At 43.8% G+C, this 25,522-nt stretch overlaps 1 protein-coding gene across 10 annotated transcripts in view; it reads left to right on the forward strand.

The window, feature by feature from the left end:
* Positions 1 to 25,522, forward strand: part of tenm3 (teneurin transmembrane protein 3) — a 404,606-nt gene that overhangs the window by 367,342 nt on the left and 11,742 nt on the right. For all 10 annotated transcript variants that reach the window (XM_088372494.1, XM_088372486.1, XM_088372491.1 and 7 more), the window contains 10 exons: positions 25 to 222; positions 1,804 to 1,863; positions 14,995 to 15,339; positions 15,496 to 15,740; positions 15,821 to 16,002; positions 19,269 to 19,471; positions 20,237 to 20,347; positions 20,884 to 21,026; positions 21,126 to 21,250; positions 21,829 to 21,959. In XM_088372494.1, the coding sequence (XP_088228620.1) occupies positions 25 to 222; positions 1,804 to 1,863; positions 14,995 to 15,339; positions 15,496 to 15,740; positions 15,821 to 16,002; positions 19,269 to 19,471; positions 20,237 to 20,347; positions 20,884 to 21,026; positions 21,126 to 21,250; positions 21,829 to 21,959 (1,743 nt within the window). The remainder of the gene's footprint in view (positions 1 to 24; positions 223 to 1,803; positions 1,864 to 14,994; positions 15,340 to 15,495; positions 15,741 to 15,820; positions 16,003 to 19,268; positions 19,472 to 20,236; positions 20,348 to 20,883; positions 21,027 to 21,125; positions 21,251 to 21,828; positions 21,960 to 25,522) is intronic.

Genomic DNA, 25,522 nt, shown 5'->3' on the forward strand with positions numbered 1-25,522 from the left:
TACTGTTGCTTTTTGTCTCAACAGTCCATGGTCTTACTGCTGCATAGCCAGCACCAGTACATTTTCGATTATGACTCAGGGGACCGCTTGTCAGCTGTTACCATGCCAAGCGTGGCTCGACACACCATGCAGACCATCAGATCCATTGGCTACTACAGAAATATCTACACTCCACCTGAGAGCAACGCCTCAGTTACTGTGGACTATTCTGAAGATGGACAGGTGTGTACCCAAGTACCACTGAATATGGACATTACTTTTACGTAATTTGCTGTAACAGCAGGTTTAGATTAGATAATGTACAATTGTGCAATAGATTTCCACTTTTTCTTGAAAGCAGCTTCAGAGAATATAGAGCCTAAGAATAAAACAATATCTTAAGCATATACTGTTATATGCTTTGGTCAACATACTCTAAGGCTCAAGAATTCCTGCACATTTGCCAGCCCCTTTTAAGCAGCCTATGTGTTTGATACCTGCAACGTAATTTTACTTTTACAAAGATGAAAAAAGTGAGCGTGAATAACCCCATAAAACAATTAACACATTGTTTGTATTTGCATTCATGAAGGCAAGACCCATGGTGCCACATGACACAGACTCAATTACTGTGTAAATTAATTTTGGGTTTGTGGTTGTGATAGCTGTGCTAGTGAATGCTACCATTAGATTTTAAAACACACAAAGAATTTGTCTTGCTAGAGTCACTGTCACTCACTAGGGAAAAAACGGCACCAGTGCAAAATATACATTTAGGACAGACAAAAATTTGCAAATTACGGAGAGTCATTAAGCAATAAAAAATTTCCCATAGTTTAGTTATATTGATGAACAACAAATGTGCAAATGATATAGCTGGACCGAGTGAGAACAATGAAGTATTCATGACACTACACGGATGGAGTAACAACAGTGAATACAATATTCAGAGCTGTCAACTCTTAGGCTTTGAGTGAGAGTCTCGCGCATTTCTGTCCGATCTCACACTCTCTTACTATACTTTCATTTGTCATGCTAAGGAAAAAAATCCAGTGGAATCAGGAGTAATGCCAAAGGTCACGCCCAGTGGGCGGCAAAAGTCGGTCCGGGGCGTTGCACATCTGAGGAGCCGTTACTGCCGTAGCTGCCTAATACAAACAAACACTGACCAATAAGGAATGCGCGCAATAATACTCACCTCGAATCACTAATCAGGAAGTGTGTGGGTATGCAAGCAGCCACACCGGTCAGATTCGTGTAAGTAATCCAGCAAAACCTCTTATGCCAAAATTAACACAAATTAAACTGGAACTGTTTTTCGATAGATAAACAACACTAGGTTAAGACCATCAATCTGCTATGATATTGTGTTTGGAGGGTCTAAAAATAAAGCTGCCGTGAACATTTATAATAATTTAATAAAGTTTCATATTAATATTCTGTAGTAAAGACTGTATATTGTAGTAAAGTTTATGAGCAATAAATAGGTAATGACATTAAAAAACAGTTCAAAAGGTTCACATTATTTCATCGCCCAAAAATAACTGGCTACGATTGTCATTTAAACCATGCAAACTTTTTTTTCAAGGAATGGTGAAGCTCAATCTAAGATTTGGCCAAAGTTGACAGCCCTAAATATTAATGACACTACAGAGATGTGCAAAGTATTACTATGAAATTATGTGTTATTAAAACACCTGGCAACTGTGTTAACTATTGTATTGAAAAACATACACATGCCTGCTTTTAGGTGATGAACATTGTCCAGACATAAATATATTGTATAATCTGAAAATGTTATGATGTTTTTTTCTCTTCGATCAGCTCCTTAGAGTTGCCCATCTTGGAACTGGACGGCGTATATTATACAAATATCGCAGACAGGTGTGTGCATTTCATTTCTTATTTAAAGGTTTTAGCATATACCGTAATTTTCGGACTAAAGGTTGCTCCGGAATATAGGTCGCATTACTCATAAAATGCCCAATAACGTGAAAAAAAACATATATAAGTCGCTCCGGACTATAAGTCGCATTTTGGGGGGGAAATGTATTTGACAAAATCCAACACCGAGACCAGACATGAACGAGCAACAACAGCCTAAACGATAGGCATGCTAACGTGACATAAACACAAACGAAAAGCTGAGAACGGGCCTGACGTAACATTCAGAGTTATTCAAAAAACTATTACATAAATAACACGTTAATAAAACCATTTGTGTCACTCCAATTCATTAAATCCATCGATCGTCCCTTGCCAACAATGCGTGCGCGCGGCTCACGGCGCTTGCACTTCAAAATATTCCACAGGCCCATATAACGATATATAAATTGGATATCAAATAACTATTATATAAGCAATAGTATTATCAAACCATCTGTGCACTCTAAATCATTAAATCCATCGATCAAATTCCTCGTCCTTTGTCAACAACGCCGCGCGTGCACCCTGACGTCAGCCTCATCGTTATTCCACAGATCTAGTATATAACTGTATTGTAGCGTTAACAAAGTTTAAGGAAAGACGTGGGTTTCGTAAACGGCTCTTTATTTAACAAAACAAACTTCCAGGCGTGTGGCGGCGTGGACTTCCAGCCACGGAAGCGGAAGAGAGCTCCAGAGAATAGGACCGGGCGTGCGTAAAAGCCATGACCGAGCCCTATCCACCGTCCCCGGACAGCCACCCGGCCGAGCGCCGGCCCCAGACTTCCATCCACGGAGGTGGAAGAGAGCTCCTTAGAATAGGACCGGGTGTGCGTAAAAGCCACGACCGAGCCCCATCCACCGTCCCCCGACAGCCACCCGGCCGATCGCCGGCCCCAGACTTCCATCCACGGAGGTGAAAGAGAGCTCCATAGAATAGGACCGGGCGTGCGCAAAAGCCATAATAGTTTTTCAAACCTTCTGTGTCACTCCAAATCCTTAAATCCTTCAAACTCTTCATCCTCCGTGTCCCTTAGAAACAAAGCCGCTAATGATGCCGGTAGTATGTGGGGCCCTTCGTCATCCCGTGATCAATCTTTGTCATTTTTGTAAACAACCGCCGCGCTGCTGATGTCACTTGAAATTCAAATTACAGTAATCCCTTGCTACATCGTGGTTCGTTTATCGCGGTTCCACTTTTTTTGGGGGGGGGGGAATTTTTGAAAAAAAACACATATAAGTCGCTCCTTATTATAAGTCGCCCCCCCATCCAAACTATGAAAAAAAAACCGACTTGTAGTCCGAAAATTATGGTGGGTATATATATATATATATATATATATATATATATATATATATATGAAAAAAAAAAAAAAAAAACTTTTCCTCACCCCCCGTGGGTGGTCTCTTTTTCCCTTCAAGCTCGGGTCCTCTACCAGAGGCCTGGGAGCTTGAGGGTTCTACGCAGTATCTTTGCTGTTCCTAGTATTGCACTTTTCTGGACTGAGATGTCAGATGTTTTTCCTGGGATCTGTTTCAGCCACTCCTCCAGTTTGGGGGTTACTGCCCCTAGTGCTCCAATGACCACAGGTACCACTGAAGTCTTAACTCTCCAGGTCTTCTCCAGCTCTTCTCTGAGCCCTTGATATTTCTCAAGTTTCTCATGTTCCTTTTTCCTAATGTTACCATCATTTGGGATGGCTATGTCAACCACAACGGCTTTCCTCTGCTCTTTGTCCACCACCACAATGTCCGGTTGGTTCGCCATTACCATTCTGTCTGTCTGGATCTGGAAGTCCCAGAGGATCTTGGCTTGGTCATTCTCTACCACCTTTGGAGGTGTTTCCCACTTGGATCTTGGGACTTCCAGTCCATACTCTGCACAGATGTTCCTGTACACGATTCCAGCTACTTGGTTATGGCGCTCCATGTATGCTTTACCTGCCAGCATCTTACACCCTGCAGTTATGTGCTGGATTGTCTCAGGACCTTCTTTGCACAATCTACACCTGGGGTCTTGTCTGGTGTGGTAGATTTGGGCCTCTATTGCTCTGGTGCTCAAGGCCTGTTCTTGTGCAGCCAGGATCAGTGCCTCTGTGCTGTCCTTCAGACCAGCTCTTTCTAGCCATTGGTAGGATTTCTGGATATCAGCTACTTCAGCTATGTTTCGGTGGTACATCCCATGTAGGGGCTTGTCCTCCCATGATGGTCCCTCCAGCACCTCATCTTCCTTTGATGCCCATTGTCTGAGACATTCACTGAGCACGTGATCCGTTGAGGCCTTATCCCTGATGTACTTATGGATCTTGGATGTTTCATCTTGGATAGTGGCTCTCACGCTCGCTAGTCCTCGGCCTCCTTCTTTACGGCTAGTGTACAGTCTCAGGGTGCTGGACTTGGGATGGAACCCTCCATGCATGGTTAGGAGCTTCCGTGTCTTGATATCTGTGGTCTGTATATCTTCCTTTGGCCACCGTATGATTCCTGCAGGGTATCTGATTACTGGTAGGGCGTAGCTGTTAATGGCTAGGGACTTGTTCTTGCCATTGAGCTGACTTCTTAGGACTTGCCTTACTCGATGGAGGTATTTGGCTGTGGCTGCTTTCCTTGTTTCCTCGTCAAGGTTGCCATTTGCCTGTGGAATTCCAAGGTATTTGTAGCTAGCTATTGTTCCTTCTGGGAGTGAGACCCCCTCTGTGTGGATTACCTTTCCTCTTTTAGTCACCATGCGGCCACATTTCTCAAGTCCGAATGACATTCCGATGTCAGAGCTGTAGATCCTGGTAGTGTGGATCAGGGAGTCAATGTGCCGCTCGTTCTTAGCGTACAGCTTTATGTCATCCATGTAGAGGAGGTGGCTGATGGTGGCCCCATTCCTGAGTTGGTATCCATAGCCCGTCTTGTTGATTATTTGGCTAAGGGGGTTCAGTCCTATACAGAACAGCATTGGGGACAGAGCGTCTCCTTGGTATATACCACATTTGATGGTCACGTGTGCAAGTGGCTTGCCATTGGCTTCAAGTGTGGTTTTCCACTGTTTCATCGAGTTGGCGATGAAGGTTCTCAGAGTCCCATTGATGTTGTACAGCCTCAAGCATTCAGTGATCCAAGTATGTGGCATTGAGTCATATGCTTTCTTGTAATCAATCCAGGCAGTGCTCAGGTTGGTACGTCTAGTTCTGCAGTCTTGGGTGACTGTTCTATCCACCAGGAGTTGATGTTTTGCTCCTCTGGTATTTTTACCAATCCCTTTCTGAGCAGTGCTCATGTATTGATCCATGTGCCCGCTGATCTTATCTGATATTATGCCCGACATCAGCTTCCATGTTGTGGAGAGGCAGGTGATTGGCCGGTAGTTGGATGGGACTGTACCCTTTGATGGATCCTTCTGGATCAGGATCGTACGCCCTTGGGTTAGCCATTCAGGGTGAGTCCCATCCCTTAGCAGCTGGTTCATTTGTGCTGCCAGGCGCTCATGGAGAGTTGTAAGTTTCTTGAGTCAGTAGCTGTGGATCATGTCAGGGCCTGGTGCTGTCCAGTTTTTCATTCCTGAGACTCTTCTCTGGATGTCTGCCACTGTGATGGTTACTGGGTTCTGTTCAGGGAGCTTGCTGTGGTCCTTTCTCAGAGCCACCAGCCACTGTGCATCCTTCTTATGTGATGCCTCCCGCTCCCATATATCCTTCCAGTACTGTTCAGTTTCCAGCCTTGGTGGGTCTGCTCTGCTATTATTCCCCTGCCACTGAGCGTACACTTTCGCTGGTTGTGTTGTGAACAACCTGTTTATTCGTCTGGCTTCATTCTCTCTTGTGTACCTCTTTAGGCGGCTGGCCAAGGCTTGGAGTCTTTGTTTGGCAGTTTCGAGTGCTTCAGGTATGGGCATCTGGCTGTATTTCTTGGGAACTTGCTTTTTCATTGCACCTTTCTGGGCCTCTGTCATTTGGCTCACTTCTCTCCGTGCTATCTTGATTTTGGCCTCCAGCCTTCTCTTCCATGGTGGGCACTGTTGTGGTCGCATATGGTCATTCTTCTTGTAGCCAAGCATTTCTAGGATCACTGCTGCTGAGGTGTATATCAGCTCATTGGTTTCAGTGATGGTAGCCGTAGGAATTGTTGTCAATGCTGCATTCACATCTTCTAGGAGACTTTCTGAGGGTACTTCACTTAGCCTCTGCAGTGTGTATCTAGGTTCCCGAGCATTCATTCTCACCGTGATCTCGTTCTTCAGGTCAGTTGCTGCCTCGTTCAGCTTGATTGTGCTTATTGGGGTTTCTTACCCAACCTCTGGACTTTTACATGGATTTAACTCGTCTCTGACCTGGTGCTCTGGTTGGCCTTCGCTATGGCATTTGTGTTGTATCTCATCAATCTCGAGGTGTGATAGCAGGTGCCGTTTATGGATATTGGAACATTGAGCTACTAGTTGCTTGGCCGATAGTGTTGACTGTGGGTATTGAAGTTGCCATTGTTCCCGCATTCTCCGCATGTAACCCCTCTCGCTCGGGTTGCTGGAGTAGTAGCATTCCAACAGATCCTTATTCTCGCATCTCGCCCATTTGTGTCTTGTTCCAGTAGCCCATTTTTCATCATGGTGCTCTGGTTCCCCAGCACCTGACGCAGACCTTGTTTGTCCGGGCGACGTCTGAGCCGGCATGTCTTTCGTTTCTTGTACTCTCATTATCTCTGAGGTAGGCGGTATCGTTAAGGGTCTTGCCTAAGGACCCACACTGACTGTTGGTAAGGTAATCGCTCATTGCTCACATTGTGCCCCTGCCGGGAATCGAACCCGGGTCTTCCGTTTGTAAGTCATGTCACTTACTGATTGAGCTAGTCAGCCGTATAATGTATATATATATATATATATATATATATATATATATATATATATATATATATGATATTTTATATATATATATGATATTTATATATATATATATATACATATATATAAATCTTTTCCTCACCCCCCGTGGGTGGTCTCTTTTTCCCTTCAAGCTCGGGTCCTCTACCAGAGGCCTGGGAGCTTGAGGGTTCTACGCAGTATCTTTGCTGTTCCTAGTATTGCACTTTTCTGGACTGAGATGTCAGATGTTTTTCCTGGGATCTGTTTCAGCCACTCCTCCAGTTTGGGGTTTACTGCCCCTGGTGCTCCAATGACCACAGGTACCACTGAAGTCTTCACTCTCCAGGCCTTCTCCAGCACCTCTCTCAGCCCTTGATATTTCTCAAGTTTCTCATGTTCCTTTTTCTTAATGTTACCATCATTTGGGATGGCTATGTCAATCACAACGGCTTTCCTCTGCTCTTTGTCCACCACCACAATGTCCGGTTGGTTCGCCATTACCATTCTGTCTGTCTGGATCTGGAAGTCCCAGAGAATCTTGGCTTGGTCATTCTCTACCACCTTTGGAGGTGTTTCCCACTTGGATCTTGGGACTTCCAGTCCATACTCTGCACAGATGTTCCTGTACACTATTCCAGCTACTTGGTTATGGCGCTCCATGTATGCTTTACCTGCCAGCATCTTACACCCTGCAGTTATGTGCTGGATTGTCTCAGGACCTTCTTTGCACAATCTGCACCTGGGGTCTTGTCTGGTGTGGTAGATTTGGGCCTCTATTGCGCTGGTGCTCAAGGCCTGTTCTTGTGCAGCCAGGATCAGTGCCTCTGTGCTGTCCTTCAGACCCGCTCTTTCTAGCCATTGGTAGGATTTCTGGATATCAGCCACTTCAGCTATGTTTCGGTGGTACATCCCATGTGGGGGCTTGTCCTCCCATGATGGTCCCTCCAGCACCTCATCTTCCCTTGATGCCCATTGTCTGAGACATTCACTGAGCATGTGATTCGTTGGGGCCTTATCCCTGATGTACTTATGGATCTTGGATGTTTCATCTTGGATAGTGGCTCTCACGCTCGCTAGTCCTCGGCCTCCTTCTTTACGGCTAGTGTACAGTCTCAGGGTGCTGGACTTCGGATGGAACCCTCCATGCATGGTTAGGAGCTTCCGTGTCTTGATATCTGTGGTCTGTATATCCTCCTTTGGCCACCGTATGATTCCTGCAGGGTATCTGATTACTGGTAGGGCGTAGCTGTTAATGGCTAGGGACTTGTTCTTGCCGTTGAGCTGACTTCTTAGAACTTGCCTTACTCGATGGAGGTATTTGGCTGTGGCTGCTTTCCTTGTTTCCTCGTCAAGGTTGCCATTTGCCTGTGGAATTCCAAGGTATTTGTAGCTGTCCTCAATGTCTGCTATTGTTCCTTCTGGGAGTGACTATACCACATTTGATGGTCATGTGTGCAAGTGGCTTGCCATTGGCTTCAAGTGTGGTTTTCCACTGTTTCATCGAGTTGGCGATGAAGGTTCTCAGAGTCCCATTGATGTTGTACAGCCTCAAGCATTCAGTGATCCAAGTATCACTGGCATTGAGTCATATGCTTTCTTGTAATCAATCCAGGCAGTGCTCAGGTTGGTACGTCTGGTTCTGCAGTCTTGGGTGACTGTTCTATTCACCAGGAGTTGATGTTTTGCTCCTCTGGTATTTTTACCAATCCCTTTGAGCAGTGCTCATGTATTGCTCCATGTGCCCGCTGATCTTATCTGATATTATGCCCGACATCAGCTTCCATGTTGTGGAGAGGCAGGTGATTGGCCGGTAGTTGGATGGGACTGTACCCTTTGAAGGATCCTTCTGGATCAGGATCGTACGCCCTTGGGTTAGCCATTCAGGGTGAGTCCCATCCCTTAGCAGCTGGTTTATTTGTGCTGCCAGGCGCTCATGGAGAGTTGTAAGTTTCTTGAGCCAGTAGCTGTGGATCATGTCAGGGCCTGGTGCTGTCCAGTTTTTCATTCCTGAGACTCTTCTCTGGATGTCTGCCACTGTGATGGTTACTGGGTTCTGTTCAGGGAGCTTGCTTTGGTTCTTTCTCAGAGCCAACAGCCACTGTGCATCCTTCTTATGTGATGCCTCCCGCTCCCATATATCCTTCCAGTACTGTTCAGTTTCCAGCCTTGGTTGGTCTGCTCTGCTATTATTCCCCTGCCACTGAGCGTACACTTTCGCTGGTTGTGTTGTGAACAACCTGTTTATTTGTCTGGCTCCATTCTCTCTTGTGTACCTCTTTAGGCGGCTGGCCAAGGCTTAGAGTCTTTGTTTGGCAGTTTCGAGTGCTTCAGGTATGGGCATCTGGCTGTATTTCTTGGGAACTTGCTTTTTCATTGCACCTTTCTGGGCCTCTGTCATTTGGCTCACTTCTCTCCGTGCTATCTTGATTTTGGCCTCCAGCCTTCTCTTCCATGGTGGGCACTGTTGTGGTCGCATATGGTCATTCTTCTTGTAGCCAAGCATTTCTAGGATCACTGCTGCTGAGGTGTATATCAGCTCATTGGTTTCAGTGATGGTAGCTGTAGGAATTGTTGTCAGTGCTGCATTCACATCTTCTAGGAGACTTTCTGAGGGTACTTCACTTAGCCTCTGCAGTGTGTATCTAGGTTCCCGAGCATTCATTCTCGCCATGATCTTGTTCTTCAGGTCAGTTGCTGCCTCGTTCAGCTTGATTGTGCTTATTGGGGTTCCGTACCCAACCTCTGGACTTGTACATGGATTTAACTCGTCTCTGACCTGGTGCTCTGGTGGACCTTCGCTATGGCATTTGTGTTGTATCTCATCAATCTTGAGCTGTGATAGCAGGTGCCGTTTATGGATATTGGAACATTGAGCTACTAATTGCTTGGCCGATAGTGTTGACCGTGGGTGTCAAAGTTGCCATTGTTCCCGCATTCTCCGCATGTAACCCCTCTCGCTCGGGTTGCTGGAGTAGTAGCATTCCAACAGATCCTTATTCTCGCATCTCGCCCATTTGTGTCTTGTTCCAGTAGCCCATTTTTCATCAGGGTGCTCTGGTTCCCCAGCACCTGACGCAGACCTTGTTTGTCCGGGCGACGTCTGAGCCGGCATGTCTTTCGTTTCTTGTACTCTCATTATCTCTGAGGTAGGCGGTATCGTTAAGGGTCTTGCCTAAGGACCCACACTGACTGTTGGTAAGGTCATTGCTCACATTGTGCCCCTGCCAGGAATCAAACCTGGGTCTCCCTTTGTAAGTCATGTGACTTACTGATTGAACTAGTCAGCCGTATACATATATATATACACTACTGTTCAAAAGTTTGGGGTCACATTGAAATTTCCTTATTTTTGAAGGAAAAGCACTGTACTTTTCAATGAAGATAATTTTAAACTAGTCTTAACTTTAAAGAAATACACTCTATACATTGCTAATGTGGTAAATTACTATTCTAGCTGGAAATGTCTGGTTTTTGGTGCAATATCTACATAGGTGTATAGAGGCCTATTTCCAGCAACTATCACTCCAGTGTTCTAATGGTACAATGTGTTTGCTCATTGGCTCAGAAGGCTAACTGATGATTAGAAAACCCTTGTGCAATCATGTTCACACATCTGAAAACAGTTTCAGATGTACAGTTTCGTTACAGAAGCTACAAAACTGACCTTCCTGTGAGCAGATTGAGTTTCTGGAGCATCACATTTGTGGGGTCAATTAAACGCTCAAAATGACCAGAAAAAGACAACTTTCATCTGAAACTGGACAGTCTATTCTTGTTCTTAGAAATGAAGGCTATTCCATGCGAGAAATTGCTAAGAAATTGAAGATTTCCTACAACGGTGTGTACTACTCCCTTCAGAGGACAGCACAAACGGGCTCTAAGCAGAGTCAAAAAAGAAGTGGGAGGCCGCGTTGCACAACTGAGCAAGAAGATAAGTACATTAGAGTCTCTAGTTTGAGAAACAGACGCCTCACAGGTCCCCAACTGGCATCTTCATTAAATAGTACCCGCAAAACACCAGTGAAGACGCGGCTGCGGGATTCTGGGCTTCAGGGCAGAGTGGCAAAGAAAAAGCCATATCTGAGACTGGGCAACGAAAGAAAAAGATTAAGATGGGCAAAAGAACACAGACATTGGACAGAGGAAGACTGGAAAAAAGTGTTGTGGACGGATGAATCCAAGTTTGAGGTGTTTGGATCACAAAGAAGAACGTTTGTGAGACGCAGAACAAATGAAAAGATGCTGGAAGAATGCCTGACGCCATCTGTTAAGCATGGAGGAGGTAATGTGATGGTCTGGGGTTGCCTTGGTGCTGGTAAAGTGGGAGATTTGTACAGGGTAAAAGGGATTCTGAATAAGGAAGGCTATCACTCCATTTTGCAACGCCATGCCATACCCAGTGGACAGCGCTTGATTGGAGCCAATTTCATCCTACAACAGGACAATGAGCCCAAACACACCTCCAAATTGTGCGAGAACTATTTAGAGCAGAAGCAGGCAGCTGGTATTCTATCGGTAATGGAGTGGCCAGCGCAGTCACCAGATCTGAACCCCATTGAGCTGTTGTGGGAGCAGCTTGACCGTATGGTACGCAAGAAGTGCCCATCCAACCAATCCAACTTGTGGGAGCTGCTTCTGGAAGCGTAGGGTGCAATTTCTCCAGATTACCTCAACAAATTAACAGCTAGAATGCCAAAGGTCTGCAATGCCGTAATTGCTGCAAATGGAGGATTCTTTGACGAAAGCAAAGTTTGATGTAAAAAAAATCTTATTTCAAATACAAATCATTATTTCTAACCTTGTCAATGTCTTGACTCTATTTTCTATTCATTTCACAACGTTTGGTGGTGAATAAGTGTGACTTTTCATGGAAAACACAAAATTGTTTGGGTGACCCCAAACTTTTGAACGGTAGTGTGTATATATATATATATATATATATATATATATATATATATATATATATATATACGTACATACACACACCGTATTTTCCGGACGATAAGTAGCTCTAGAGTACAAGTCGCATCAGCCAGAAAATGCAAAAAAAAAAAAAAAATTTTTGGGGTAACTTTATTTGACAAAATCCCACACCAAGAACAGACATGAATAGGTAACAACAGGCTAAACAATACGCTATGCTAATGTTACATGAACACAAACGAGAAACTGAGAACGTGCCTGATGTAACATTCAAATAACTATAACATAAATAACATGTTTATCAAACCATCTGTGCCGCTCCAAATCATTAAATCCATCGGAATCCTCACCCTTCGTGTCACTTATAATCAACGCCACTGTTGACTCCGGAAATACATGCGGCGCTGAGGTCTGACTCATTGTCAGTTGTGGCTTCAATTATTCCACGGCACCAGCTCAGTGGCCAAGTGGTAGAATGTCTGCTCTGAGACTGGAAGGTTGTGGGTCTAAACCCCGGCCGGGTCATACCAAAGACGATAAAAATGTGACCCATTGCCTCCCTGCTTGGCACTCAGCATTAAGGGTTGGAATTGGGGGGTTAGATCACCAAATGATTCCCGAGCGCGGCACCGCTGCTGCTCATTGCTCCCCTCTGCCCCAGGTGATGGATGAAAATCACACGGGGATGGGTTAAATGCAAAGGACATATTTCACCACACCCAGATGTGTATATGACGACGATCATTGGGACTTTAACTTTAACTTTTAATGCACCCTCATGCGGTTTAAAGTGAAAATAACATGTAAAGTGATCAATTATACTATAGAAAGTAATGTGTAAATGATCAGGTAATGTGTTAATAATTTCACATATAAGTCGCTCCTGATTATAAATTGCACCCCTAGCCAAACTATAAAAAAAAAAAACTGGGACTTATAGTCCAGAAAGTACGGTGTGTGTGTGTGTGTGTGTGTGTGTGTGTGTGTGTGTGTGTGTGTGTGTGTGTGTTTTTGTGTGTGTGTGAGAGAGTGTGAGTGTGTGTGCGTTTGCGTGTGTGTGTGTGTGTGTGTGTGTGTGTGTGTGTGTGTGTGTGTGTGTGTGTGTGTGTGTGTGTGTGTGTGTGTGTGTGTGAGAGAGAGAGTGTGAGAGTGTGTGTGCGTTTGCGTGTGTGTGGGTGTGTGTGTGTATAGTACATGAAGTATTTATTATTGTGTATAGAAAAAGGAGTATTGTTTTCTTTCATATAGTTTTCAAATAGTGTCTGATTCCTGATTATAGTATATTCTCAATGGTACAGAGCAGTGTTCCCCAACCTTTTTTGCGCCACGGACCGGTTACGTGTCAGAAATATTTTCGCGGACCGGCCTTTATATGAATAAATAATACATTTATATAAATAAATAATACATTTATATTAAATATACCCCTCCGTGAGTCGTCACCTTATCGTGGTGGAGGGGTTTACGTGCCCCTATGATGCTAGGAGCCATGTTGTCTGGGGCTTCATGCCCCTGGTACGGTGCCCATGGCAAAAGGGTCCGAGGTGAGGGGCCAGACAAGGCACGGCTCAGAAGACCCCTTATGATGAATAAAATATATGGACCTAGTTTTCCCTCGCCCGGACGCGGGTCACCGGGGCCCCCCTCTAGAGCCACCTGTAGGAGGGGCCAAAGGGGTCGGGTGCAAAGTGAGCTGGGCGGCGGCCAAAGGCGGGGACCTTGGCGGTCCGATCCCCGGCTGCAGAAGCTGGCTCTTGGGACATGGAATGTCACCTCTCTGGCTGGAAAGGAGCCCAAGCTGGTATGTGAGACAGAAAAGTTCTGACTAGACATAGGCTTGCCTCCACACATAGTTTGGGCTCTGGTACAAGCCCTCTCGAGAGGGTCTGGACTCTCTTCCATTCTGGAGTTGCCCACGGTGCGAGGTGTCGAGCAGGTTATTGTCCCCCGGCTGGGCGCCTGCACATTGGAGTTCACCTCGGTGATCGAGAGGGTAGCCTCCCTCCGCCTTCGGGTGGGGGGATGGGTCCTGACTGTTGTTTGTGCCTATGCACCGAACAGCAACTCAGAGTACCCACCCTTTTTGGGTCCTTAGAAGAAGTGCTGAAGAGCGCTCCTTCTGGGGACTATATCATTCTACTGGGTGACCAATGCTCACGTGGGCAATGACAGTGAGACCTGGAAGGGCGTGATTGGGAGGAACGGCCCCCCCGCTCTGAACCCGAGCGGTGTTCTATTGTTGGACTTCTGTGCTCGACATGGATTGTCAATAATGAACACCATGTTCAAACATAAGGGTGTCCATGTGTGGACTTGGCACCAGGACACCCTAGGCCGCAGTTCGATGATCGACTTTATAGCACAGAGCAAGCGCACGGACGGGTAGCATACTGGGACAAACTGACAAGGGAGTGACTGCAGTGTGGTGTTTAAAATGGACTGGTAAAAGAGCATGAACACGTGTGGGTGATGGACTTAACGGAAGGGGTGCGGTTTTGAATGGTATCCATGGTGATGGAATGACAGAGAGTACTGGCTGGTGACAGGTGGCAGGCACGTGACAAATCTTTTAAGGTTTGTAGTAAATTGTCTTTACGACAATAAAAATTGGGGGCGGTGACCAAACCGCACAGTTCGATGACCGACTTTGTTGTCATGTCATCAGATTTGGGCTTCTTTCCCTTTCTAAAGAAGCTTTCCAAACATCTGTTTCTTGCTCATTTTTGCTTGCTTCGCGGGCTCGACTGAGATGACATGTCACGTGACTGAGACGAGCGTCTTGACCTGAACCGACGAATGTAATTGGGAGAGAATCGCCAATTTTTTTTATATTTTTGAAAATAAATTCTCACTCATTTTTGCTAGCTTTGTGGGCTCGACTGGGGAAACTTGTCACATAACCGGGACAAGCATCTTGACCTGAATTAATTGATCGGCGATAAAAAAAAAAATATTTTTTTACCTGTGCGGCTTGGCGGCCCGGTACCAAGTGACCCACGGACCGATACCGGTCCGCGGCCCGGTGGTTGGGGACCTCTGGTTTAGAGAACAGAGCACTCAAAGATGAATGTATGCGCCAAGTTTCTGTTTTGTTTGGTTCTTAACAGCAGAGTGAGTTCAATGGTGCACAGGGAAATCAGGAAGCAGACAAGCAATATTAGGCAGTCTCCAGGGTGTTGGAGATCTGATATACTTTCGTAGATGCTGCAGTGGTGAATGTATAGGAATGTTTGACAGCTTGTATAAACTACACAGAAGCTGATAGGATGTGGACTGTATCCGTTGTCACAAACCAATATGACACTCTTTTATCTTTCTTCTCAGAACAAGATGGCAGAGATTCTGTATGATTCAACTCGCGTCAGTTTTACATATGATGAGACGGCAGGTGTGCTGAAGACAGTCAACTTGCAGACTGAAGGGTTTATATGTTCCATACGGTACCGCCAAATTGGCCCACTGGTTGACCGGCAAATATTCCGCTTCAGTGAGGATGGGATGGTGAATGCACGTTTTGACTACACCTACGACAACAGTTTCAGAGTCACCAGCATGCAGGCTGTAATCAATGAAACGCCACTGCCAATCGATCTCTATCAATTTGATGACATATCAGGAAAAGTGGAGCAATTCGGAAAGTTTGGAGTCATCTATTATGACATCAACCAGGTGAGACAGCTTTGGTTAATTTTTGGGAAATAGTACGAAAGTCTTGCATTAAAATTAGCTGGTCGTGAACATGACACACGTGACTGCAGAGTGAGGTTGAAACATTGTCTTATGAGAAGTTGGGAATTCAAACATCTGATTGTCTTCCATTGTTAGATAATCTCCACAGCAGTTATGACCTACACCAAACACTTTGATCAGCACGGTCGCATCAAGGAGATCCAGTATGAGATCTTCAGATCTCTGATGTACTGGATCACCATTCAGTATGACAACATGGGACGAGTCACTAAGCGTGAGATTAAGATTGGACCATTTGCCAACACGAGCAAATATGGATATGAATATGATGTTGATGGACAGTTGCAGACAGTCTCACTCAATGAAAAAATGATGTGGAGGTAAGGTCACCATATAAGATTTTTTAATGACATTTAAAAAAGATTTCTGTTGTTAATCGTCATACAAACTGGACTTGCAGGTATAATTATGACCTAAATGGGAATTTACATCTGTTGAATCCGGGAAACAGTGGTCGGTTGACACCTCTTCGTTACGACCTCAGAGATCGAATCACTCGTCTGGGTGATGTTCAGTACAAATTGGATGAAGATGGTTTTCTAAGACAGAGAGGGGCAGAAATATTTGAATATAACTCCAAAGGTAGGAAAAACATCTAATGAATAATTGAACTTGAACTTATAAATAATGTACGCAATTTCCTTAAATGTCATTAACCCTAATGTAATGCTGACTATGTTGATGTGTGACACAGTACATGCTCACCACGGACATGAGAGTCATGTCAACCTTTGACTCGTCGTAATTTATTTGAATTTTTTGGGGGGAGGCTCAAATTAACTACTTTTCTTGAATTTCTTTACAAAGGAATAAACTTTCAATAACATTGCAGATTTTAACATTCAGATTAATAATGTAACAACCAGCTTGCCAATGATTCAGTGCTATTGATTACTTCTGAAGCAATTCCGCTCTTTCATTATGGTCATTATTTTTTTTTTTTTTTTGTACAATGCACTAGTAGTTGCAGTAGTAGCAGCATTAAGCCCCTATCCCACTCAGGGTAAAATATTTCCTACTCTTAGCAAAGGTAGCAAAATGCTGATTCACTTCAGGGTTAATCAGGCTTTGTTCAAGGTTGCAAATGTTCACCAATGTTCGTGCTCGAAATTTCCTTCGGATAAGAAAAGTACAGGAAAACATTTGGTGACAAGTTGCCGAACATTTGAGACCTCAAACAAACCCTGAGGAGAATGCAACATCCGTTACCTTTGAAAAAACTCGTAGTTGTTTGCAGCTCAGTAGGATAAGGGGTTTAGGTCTCGCTGTCAGCGATGTGTAAAGGGGCAGTGAGCGAGACGTCCACAAAAATGAAGATAGATGAGAATTCATGTTGAATGAGCATCCTGCTGTGATCAATGAGAATAAAGCTAAGAAAAATTGGGAACACTTTATTTGAATTCTGTTCATAACACTGTCATGCAACTGTCATATTCATGACAGGTGTCATGTCATGAATATGAATGACAGATGTCATTAAGTGTCATTCAGTAAATTATGTCACTTTTGATGCAAAATTGATATTGTTTAAAATGACAACTTGACATAAATTATGTCACTTTTGATGGAAGCTTTTGAACAATGCTCATGATGTAGTTGAAAATGTCAGACATGTAGCTATTAGCTACAATACAATATAAAAGAAACAACAATGTATTTTGAAATTATTTCTTTACTCCTACAGTGGGGAGAACAAGTATTTGATACACTGCTGATTTTTCAGGTTTTCCCTCTTGCAAAGCATGTAGAAGTCTGTAATTTCTATCATAGGTACTCTTCAACTGTGAGTGATGGAATCTAAAACAAAAATCCAGAAAATCACATTGTATGATTTTTAAATAATTAATTTCCATTTTATTGCATGAAATAAATATATGATACATCAGAAAAACAGAACTAAATATACCTATGATAGAAATTACAGACTTCTACATGCTTTGCAAGTGGGAAAACCTGAAAAATCAGCAGTGTATCAAATACTTGTTCTCCCCACTGTATCTATCTCGGCATATCACAAATACCGTATTTGCCGGTGTACAGGTCGACTCGGTGTATAAGTCGACCCCCTAAAATTCGACGGAAATTTACGATTTTATGATATATCCTTTGTATAAGTCGAGCTCAATTGTTGCATTATATTAAACTTCAAAATTCAATATGCGAAATTTATTGACGAAATGTGTTCAAATTCCGGGAGGCCGTGCGCATGCGGCTGTTTATAAGCACCGCGGAGGAGATCGCGGCCGGCGAGCTCGCGCACGCCACCCGGCACCAACGGGAGGCCGGAAATAGCTCCAAGCCGAGCGGATCGGCACTTTATAAGCACCGCGGAGGAGATCGCGGCGCCTCATTGGACTTCCAGCGGCCGGCGAGCTCGCACACCCGCCCGGCACATCCGGGAGGCCGTGCGCACGAGCCAAGTGGCCGAAAATAGCCCCCGCCGAGCGGATTGGCTGTTTATAAGCACCGCGGAGGTGGTCGCGGCGTCTCATTCGACTTCCAGCGGCCGGCGAGCTCGCGCACCCGCCCGGCACATCCGGGAGGCCGTGCGCACGAGCCAAGTGGCCGAAAATAGCCCCCGCCGAGCGGATCGGCTGTTTATAAGCACCGCGGAGGTGGTGGCGGCGCCTCATTCGACTTCCAGCGGCCGGCGAGCTCGCGCACCCGCCCGGCACATCCGGGAGGCCGTGCGCACGAGCCAAGTGGCCGAAAATAGCCCCCGCCGAGCGGATCGGCTGTTTATAAGCACCGCGGAGGTGGTGGCGGCGCCTCATTCGACTTCCAGTGGCCGGCGAGCTCGCGCGCCCGCCCGGCACATCCGGGAGGCCGTGCGCACGAGCCAAGTGGCCGAAAATAGCCCCCGCCGAGCGGATCGGCTGTTTATAAGCACCGCGGAGGTGGTCGCGGCGTCTCATTCGACTTCCAGCGGCCGGCGAGCTCGCGCACCCGCCCGGCACATCCGGGAGGCCGTGCGCACGAGCCAAGTGGCCGAAAATAGCCCCCGCCGAGCGGATCGGCTGTTTATAAGCACCGCGGAGGTGGTGGCGGCGCCTCATTCGACTTCCAGCGGGCCGCGCACTCGCGCACGCCGCCCGGTTCAAATTTTCTAAGTGCAACGCACAATGAGATGCATGAGAAACGGCCTTGGTTACCATCACATTTGAAGCGATGAATACGAAGTTAAATTTTATGACTCGGTGTATAAGTCGAGGTCGATTTTTTTCGGTCGATTTTGGATCGAAAAAGGTCGACCAATACACCGGCAAATACGGTACTTAAATATCTTTGATCAGTTTTGTTTTTCAGTGGAGTTTTGAGGCACAAAAGGAGAGATTTGACTCGCAAACAGCAATGTGAAACCACTTATTTTTAGCCTTGCAATAGTATACATGTATATGAAGTCTAAAAATCAAAAAGAACACTCAGGGTCACAGCTTTCCCATTGCTGGGATATGCAATGGAAAAATGTATATACAATATACAATGTATATAATATACATGAGAGTCAATGTATTGACTGGAGTGCAGGTGGGAGATTTCAACATTTTTATTTTTCCTGTTCTGTCGCATTCAGCCATATAACATATATACAGTAGGCCTTAGAGTACAGATGTATTTTTTCAGATGAATACGAAAATCCTTGTGTTAATTAAAATGTTCAATCATAATGTTTGATTTTTTCTATTAGCCGTGTTTTTATTAAAGACATGTTAAATCTTTACTGAAAGAATGTTTGTTTTGTTTCTTGAAATCCAATACCATTGCATAAAGTTTTCATCATAAACATAATTCTAAAAGTCCAAGTACCAATAATACAATTTTGCTATTTTGCCTGTTGATTACGCTAGGTCTTCTTGTTCGGGTCTACAGTAAAGCTGGTAGTTGGACCATCCAGTACCGTTATGATGGTCTGGGTAGGCGAGTGGCAGCAAGGAACAGTCTAGGACAACATCTGCAGTTTTTCTATGCTGACCTGAACTACCCCACCAGGATCACACATGTTTATAACCACTCGAGTTCTGAAATCACCTCCTTTTACTACGACTTGCAGGTAACTGTTGTTTTTGTTTTTATGTGTTTTTCTCCCTTAAAAAAGCTGGTAGGACTGGGTTTGTGCAAAGCAAATTTTTAGCCATTGTCCTTTTGTCCAACAAGTTTGACATCAGACATCACAAAGGTTGTTAAATGGATTAATGTATTCACATATATAAATTAAATATTGGAGCCTTCCTTTAAAATGGGAAAAAATTCTAACTCCATATTTTTGTCCGGAAGTTTTTTGCGCTCATTTGTTACTTCTATACAACATATAATATATAACATAACACATATAACATATTCCTGTTGCTCTTCACAGGGTGAAAAAAATCTGAAAAACAGAAATCGAAAACATCTCATTTGAATCTCAGTGCTTGGCTTATTGGAATTGCATTTAGCTCTCAGTTTTAAATGTATGACAGTTTGTTTGCAGCCAGCTCCCCTCCCGAGACCACAAACAAATATAATGATTATACAGAGTTTGTATTAGAAGTGAAGGTAGGGGAGACTTATTTTGGAGGCAAACTCCAAATCAAACAAACGAATATATTGTTCAAATAGATACTGTTGCTATAAGCGTATTGTAGTTTCTGTTGTACAAGGAGAGCTTCAATCACTTAGGCTACAATAACATCTCATAACTCCAATTCTACAGTTGTAAAATGTTTAACAACTATAGCATTTTTATTGGCTATAATAAAACTGTTGTTGGCACAATGTCATATTTCTTTTACTATAAGTATATTTTAAATGTGTATTAAAAATGTTTATTGCACAGGGTCATGTTTTTGCTATGGAAATCAGCAGTGGAGAAGAGTTTTATATTGCATGTGACAACACTGGCACTCCACTGGCTGTCTTCAGCAACAATGGACTCTTACTTAAACAGGTATTTGTGTCATCTCTTATTATTTTTACTACAGGGTGAATTCTAGGATAGGAAGTTTAGGGGTGTTACCACTATGTCCCAAACCTTTTCACTACACACTGTGTGTCATAAGTGAAGTGAGGGGGTCAACGCAGGAACTTATGGGCTTCCAACACAATACAAGAGCCCTGAGGCCAAAGTAAACGTGAAGCTTGACACCCGACATTTCTGCCCTTTGTGTTGAAAGCAATTGTCACTGTCACGCTGAGATTGCCATGCATCTAATTATGTCAATGTTATTCTACGTTAGCTGTGCAATGCACACATATCCTTGGCAAAAAAAAAAAAACTTTCAGTGGGACTTGTCTGAATGGGACAGGCGAATAAATCCCAGCTCTGCTGTTCTGCCTCTGATGCGCCAATTTGCAGAGAATCAAGTGTGAAAGCAGCTTGCATGTGTGTTTGCTTGGCACACAATGAATAAAAAAAACATGTTGGTGTGCAGTTTAATCCTACTAACTTTTAAAATGACAAGAGGCCTTTATTAATCCTTGTAGGTGCAGTACACGGCGTACGGCGAGATTTATTTTGATTCAAACCCAGACTTTGTGCTGGTAATTGGTTTCCACGGAGGCTTGTATGATCCTCTGACACGTTTGCTACATTTTGGAGACAGAGACTATGACATTCCCGCTGGGAGGTAAGTTGAAAATTCACTGTACTTCACTTTGTTTGAAGTGTGTGATTGTACTTTACATACCCGCAGTGATTCGTCAAATTATGATGTGTTATCTTGTAGGTGGACAACCCCTGATGTCAGCGCATGGACCAGAGTTGGTAAAGACCCTCAGCCTTTCAATCTTTACATGTTCCAAGGCAACAACCCCATCAGCAAAATTCATCAAGTCAAAGAATATGTGACAGGTAACACATATTTGTTTTACATTTAAAATGAAAATTTACTTGCACATGCAGTGCAGAAAAACTATAAAGCAGAACATATAACCATCCTATTCTTGAGTTTTGCAGATTGCATCAATTTCGACATTTATTTTTGCATGCAAATTCTTTCGGTTGTTCATTTGTAAAACACTTTTTGATGTCTTTTTTTTTTTTGCAATGACTGCTCTTTCTCTCATCGGTCCATACAAACAAGGCTCTTCCCTTTTTTTCCCATTCTGGCCATTGCTTACAGAAAATAGGCATTCCGCCTAGTTTGTGTGACCCGATGGAAAAGCATCCTGTTAAAAAACCCATCAATTGATTGGAATCACAGAAAGCCAGCTGTATGAACGAAAGCACCCCAAGTTGTGCTTGGTAATTGTGCTGAGATGCAGTGTTTTTGGCCAAGTGAGAAAAAATATTTGCGTCTTGTCATAGATCACAAAAGCAGCACAATTAACTCAGTGAACTAGTTCACGTACAGCTCGAGAGGTTTTTTCGGTTGTACTGCAAATGCAAGAAGCATGTTTTAACGTTTTCTGCTCTGTCTGTCTCTTGAGATATCAACATCTGGTTGGTCACATTTGGATTCCATCTTCACAACGCGATTCCAGGATTCCCCATTCCAAAATTTGACTTGACACAGCCATCGTTGGAAATGAAAAAAAGTCAGCTGTGGGATGACCTACCTGTGAGTAACATTACCATGCTCTCAGAACAACAATATTGTCTTGCCCAAAAATAAACATCTTGCCCATCGCGTATAAACTGATACCAACATTTGACAGCTGGTTAAAAAATGGTTTTCTTGTTGATTTGAACTGTGAAATTTCACATTAAATCAACATGACTATTCACTAATTAGTATCAAATAGTATTAATTCAAACACACAAATGTATGTAAATCAGAACGGTGAAGGACTGTGTTCAATTAACTCAAAGACAATTCCTAATCTACAATATCGTCAAGATATTGTATTATTAAAACCATTCATACAGAGATAATAATAACCAACAGCAAGACAAACAAATTAAAAAAAACAAAGGTGAGGTGAGAAGAGGCATCCAGGAAAAAAACCACTCGTTCTTCCCCTCACAATAGGGTTGTCAAAGATACCAGAATTTCAGTAGTCAGTACCAATACATGTAATTTTTCACGATTCTCGATACTAATTCAGTATCACCATAAAAAACAATAAAACAACAGAATCCACTTACCGTAATTGCCGGACTATAAGCCGCACCGGATTATAAGCCGCACTAGCTAAAATTCAGGGATATTTCATTTTTTTTCTTACATAAGCCGCACCGGACTATAAGCCGCACTTGCACACGAGTTTTTTACAAAGAAAGACAGTACATAGAAAGCCTTTTTAACGTTTTAATAACATACTTGAACATGTCTTTCTAAACATTGCCTGTGACGCAGCAGTAGTACCGCAGCAACGCGGAAGTGTGCACGCGAGTTATTAGCAAAGAAAGACTGGACACAGAAAGTTTTTTTTAAAGCTTTAATAACATACCTTAACATTTCTTTCCAAACACTGCCTGCGACGCGGCAGTAATACCACAACAACACGGAATTAACACAGCAAAGTCACTGAGACGCGGCGGTAATGGCGGCGGTTACACAGCAGCAACACGGTAGCACAGCACGAACAGGGCTGGTTAAAAAAAACATACCAGTAAAAGTACAAAAAGAGCCGTCTTCATCTTCCTCCTGTGCACTGAAACCAAGTCTTCCTCCTTAGTGTCCGATTGGAATGGCGTTAGATATCCTTCGCCTCACACTTTCTCAGTCTCTTTCGTCGTCGGTTTTATGCATTTTTTCGAGTGTGAAGAGGTTCTGTTCATGCTAATCTTATTCATGCACGAAGTGCTACATTATATTAAACTAGCGAGCGACACGTATAGCTTAAAAGCGGCATCATATTCATTTATTTTATCCCCCATAATGACGGTTTATGTATAAAAGCTTCCTGTCTTTGTGTTAACGTGGGTGTGTGCGTGATGCGCGAGACGATCACGTCTTCTTCGGCGCATTATCTCTTCGTCTGTCTCACTCTTGCTTCCTGCTAGAGCGCCCCCTGGAGAGCGGAGGCCGTAAAAATCCATAAGTACGCTCCAGAGTGGACACAAGATAATGTCATCAACATCGACTGCCTTTGGCTTAAAAGCTGCATCATATGCATTTATTTTGTCCCCCATGATGACGGTTTGTGTATAAAGGCTTCCTTTCAGTAATGTCCGTCTTGATCGCGTGATGCGCGAAATGTAAACAAAAACTAGCGCGTCTTCTTCGGCGCATTATCTCTTCTTCGCCTGTCTCGTTCTTGCTTCTTGCTAGAGCGCCTCCTGGAGGCCGGAGGCTGTAAAAATCCATAAGTACGCCGCGCCGCCGTTTAAGGTTCAAAGTAACCTTCTGAATAAAATGCATTAAAAGTTCACATTCATTACAACCTGTTTTTGGTGAGCAAAATGTCAGAAGAATTGAATTTAAATGCTGATTGATTGGGTTTTAATACAATGCAGATTACTTCACTGGTTTCTTTTATATCAAACAAGTTATTATCAAACAACTTGTTTGATTTAAAAGAAACCAGTGAAGTGATTAAAAAAAGGAAAAACAAGATGAACTTAGTAAAATTACAATGCAGATTGTCCAAACAGCGCCACTGCTTTGTGTAATCTCTGAGTGATATGGCAGAGTAAGAGAAAGGGTTTAGAGCACAGGTGTCAAACTCAAGGCCCGGGGGCCAGATACGGCCCACCACATCATTCTATGTGGCCCGCGAAGACAAATTGTGCATCAAATTCGTGTGTCATTACTAGAATTGCAAATTGTCTTCACTTTTAATAATAGCTTTTTTTAGAAATATTTGACCAATTTTTACTCGTCTGATTTGAAAACGAGTTATTTGTCAGTTTGTTTTGTAGCTTTTACTGTATATAATAGTGTTAAGAGTAAAAGTGATCAAGTCATCACAAAAATCATGAAAAAAATCTTATATAAGCCGCACCTGACTATAAGCCGCAGGGTCCAAAATTTTGGAAAAAAGTCGCGGCTTATAGTCCGGCAATTACGGTACTTTTAAAATCACTCATTTATTTAAAACTGCTTAAACCGTATAGTAAACTTTATACATTAAAAAGGAGCAGCAGTGACATGGAGCCTTCAAGTCACATCTATACAAACGGCGAGTGAAAAGTTAAATATTCGGTTCTGACAGTACAGCTAAAAGCATGTATCAGCGTATTTTTTGCGTGTTGGTACCGAATTGGTACCGGAAGTATTGGTTCTTGTGACAACCCTACCTCATGACATTTTTCATCCATCCATCCATTTTCTGAACCGCTTAGTCCCCACGGGGGTCGCGGGCGTGCTGGAGCCTATCCCAGCCGTCATCGGGCAGTAGGCGGGGGACACCCTGAACCGGTTGCCAGCCAATCGCAGGGCACACAGAGACAACCATTCGCACCCACACTCACACCTAGGGACAATTTGGAGTCTTCAATTGGCCTACCAAGCATGTTTTTGGAATGTGGGAGGAAACCGGAGTGCCCGGAGAAAACCCACGCGGGCCCGGGGAGAACATGCAAACTCCACACAGGGAGGGCCGGAGGTGGAATCGAACCCGCACCCTCCTAACTACCCAGTGCGTTCTTGTTCTTGTGACAACCCTACCTCATGACATTTTTCATTTTTTGTTTTTTCCTCTTCTCCACTTCCTTGCTTTCACCCTGGCTGTCGTGGACAGGAAATATCTATCATGCACAATTTGTTTAATTTATTCACAATTGATGAGAATGGGAGAGAGAAAGAATTTCATTTTAAAAGTGAGTCAGAATCAGCTTTATTAGCCAAGTTTGTGCATGCCAAACAAGGAATTTGACTCCGGTTGATCTCAGCCTCTGTACAACATTTAGGTGACAAACAACAGTCAGGTGACTAACAACATTTAAGTGGCGAGAACAGGATAGTATTGCCCAGTGATGTCTCTGAGACTCTATGAGTGGTGTGAGTTCATCAGAGCGACAGCCTGGGGAAAGAAGCTGTGTCTGTGTCTGCTGGTTTTGGTGCATAGCGCTCTGTAACGCCATCCGGAAGGGAGTAGTTTGAACAGACTGTGACCTGGCTGAGAAGGGTCTGCAGATATGTTACTTGGTCCTGGACAGGTACAAGTCTTGGATAGATGAGAGGTTGATCCCGATTGTTTTCCGCAGTCCTGATTGTCCATTGCAGTCTGTGCTTGT

Source organism: Syngnathus floridae, chromosome 4 (genome assembly GCF_059516105.1).
Source record: "Syngnathus floridae isolate MCC-2025c chromosome 4, RoL_Sflo_1.0, whole genome shotgun sequence".
In the NCBI taxonomy this organism is placed as follows: Eukaryota; Metazoa; Chordata; class Actinopteri; order Syngnathiformes; family Syngnathidae; genus Syngnathus; species Syngnathus floridae.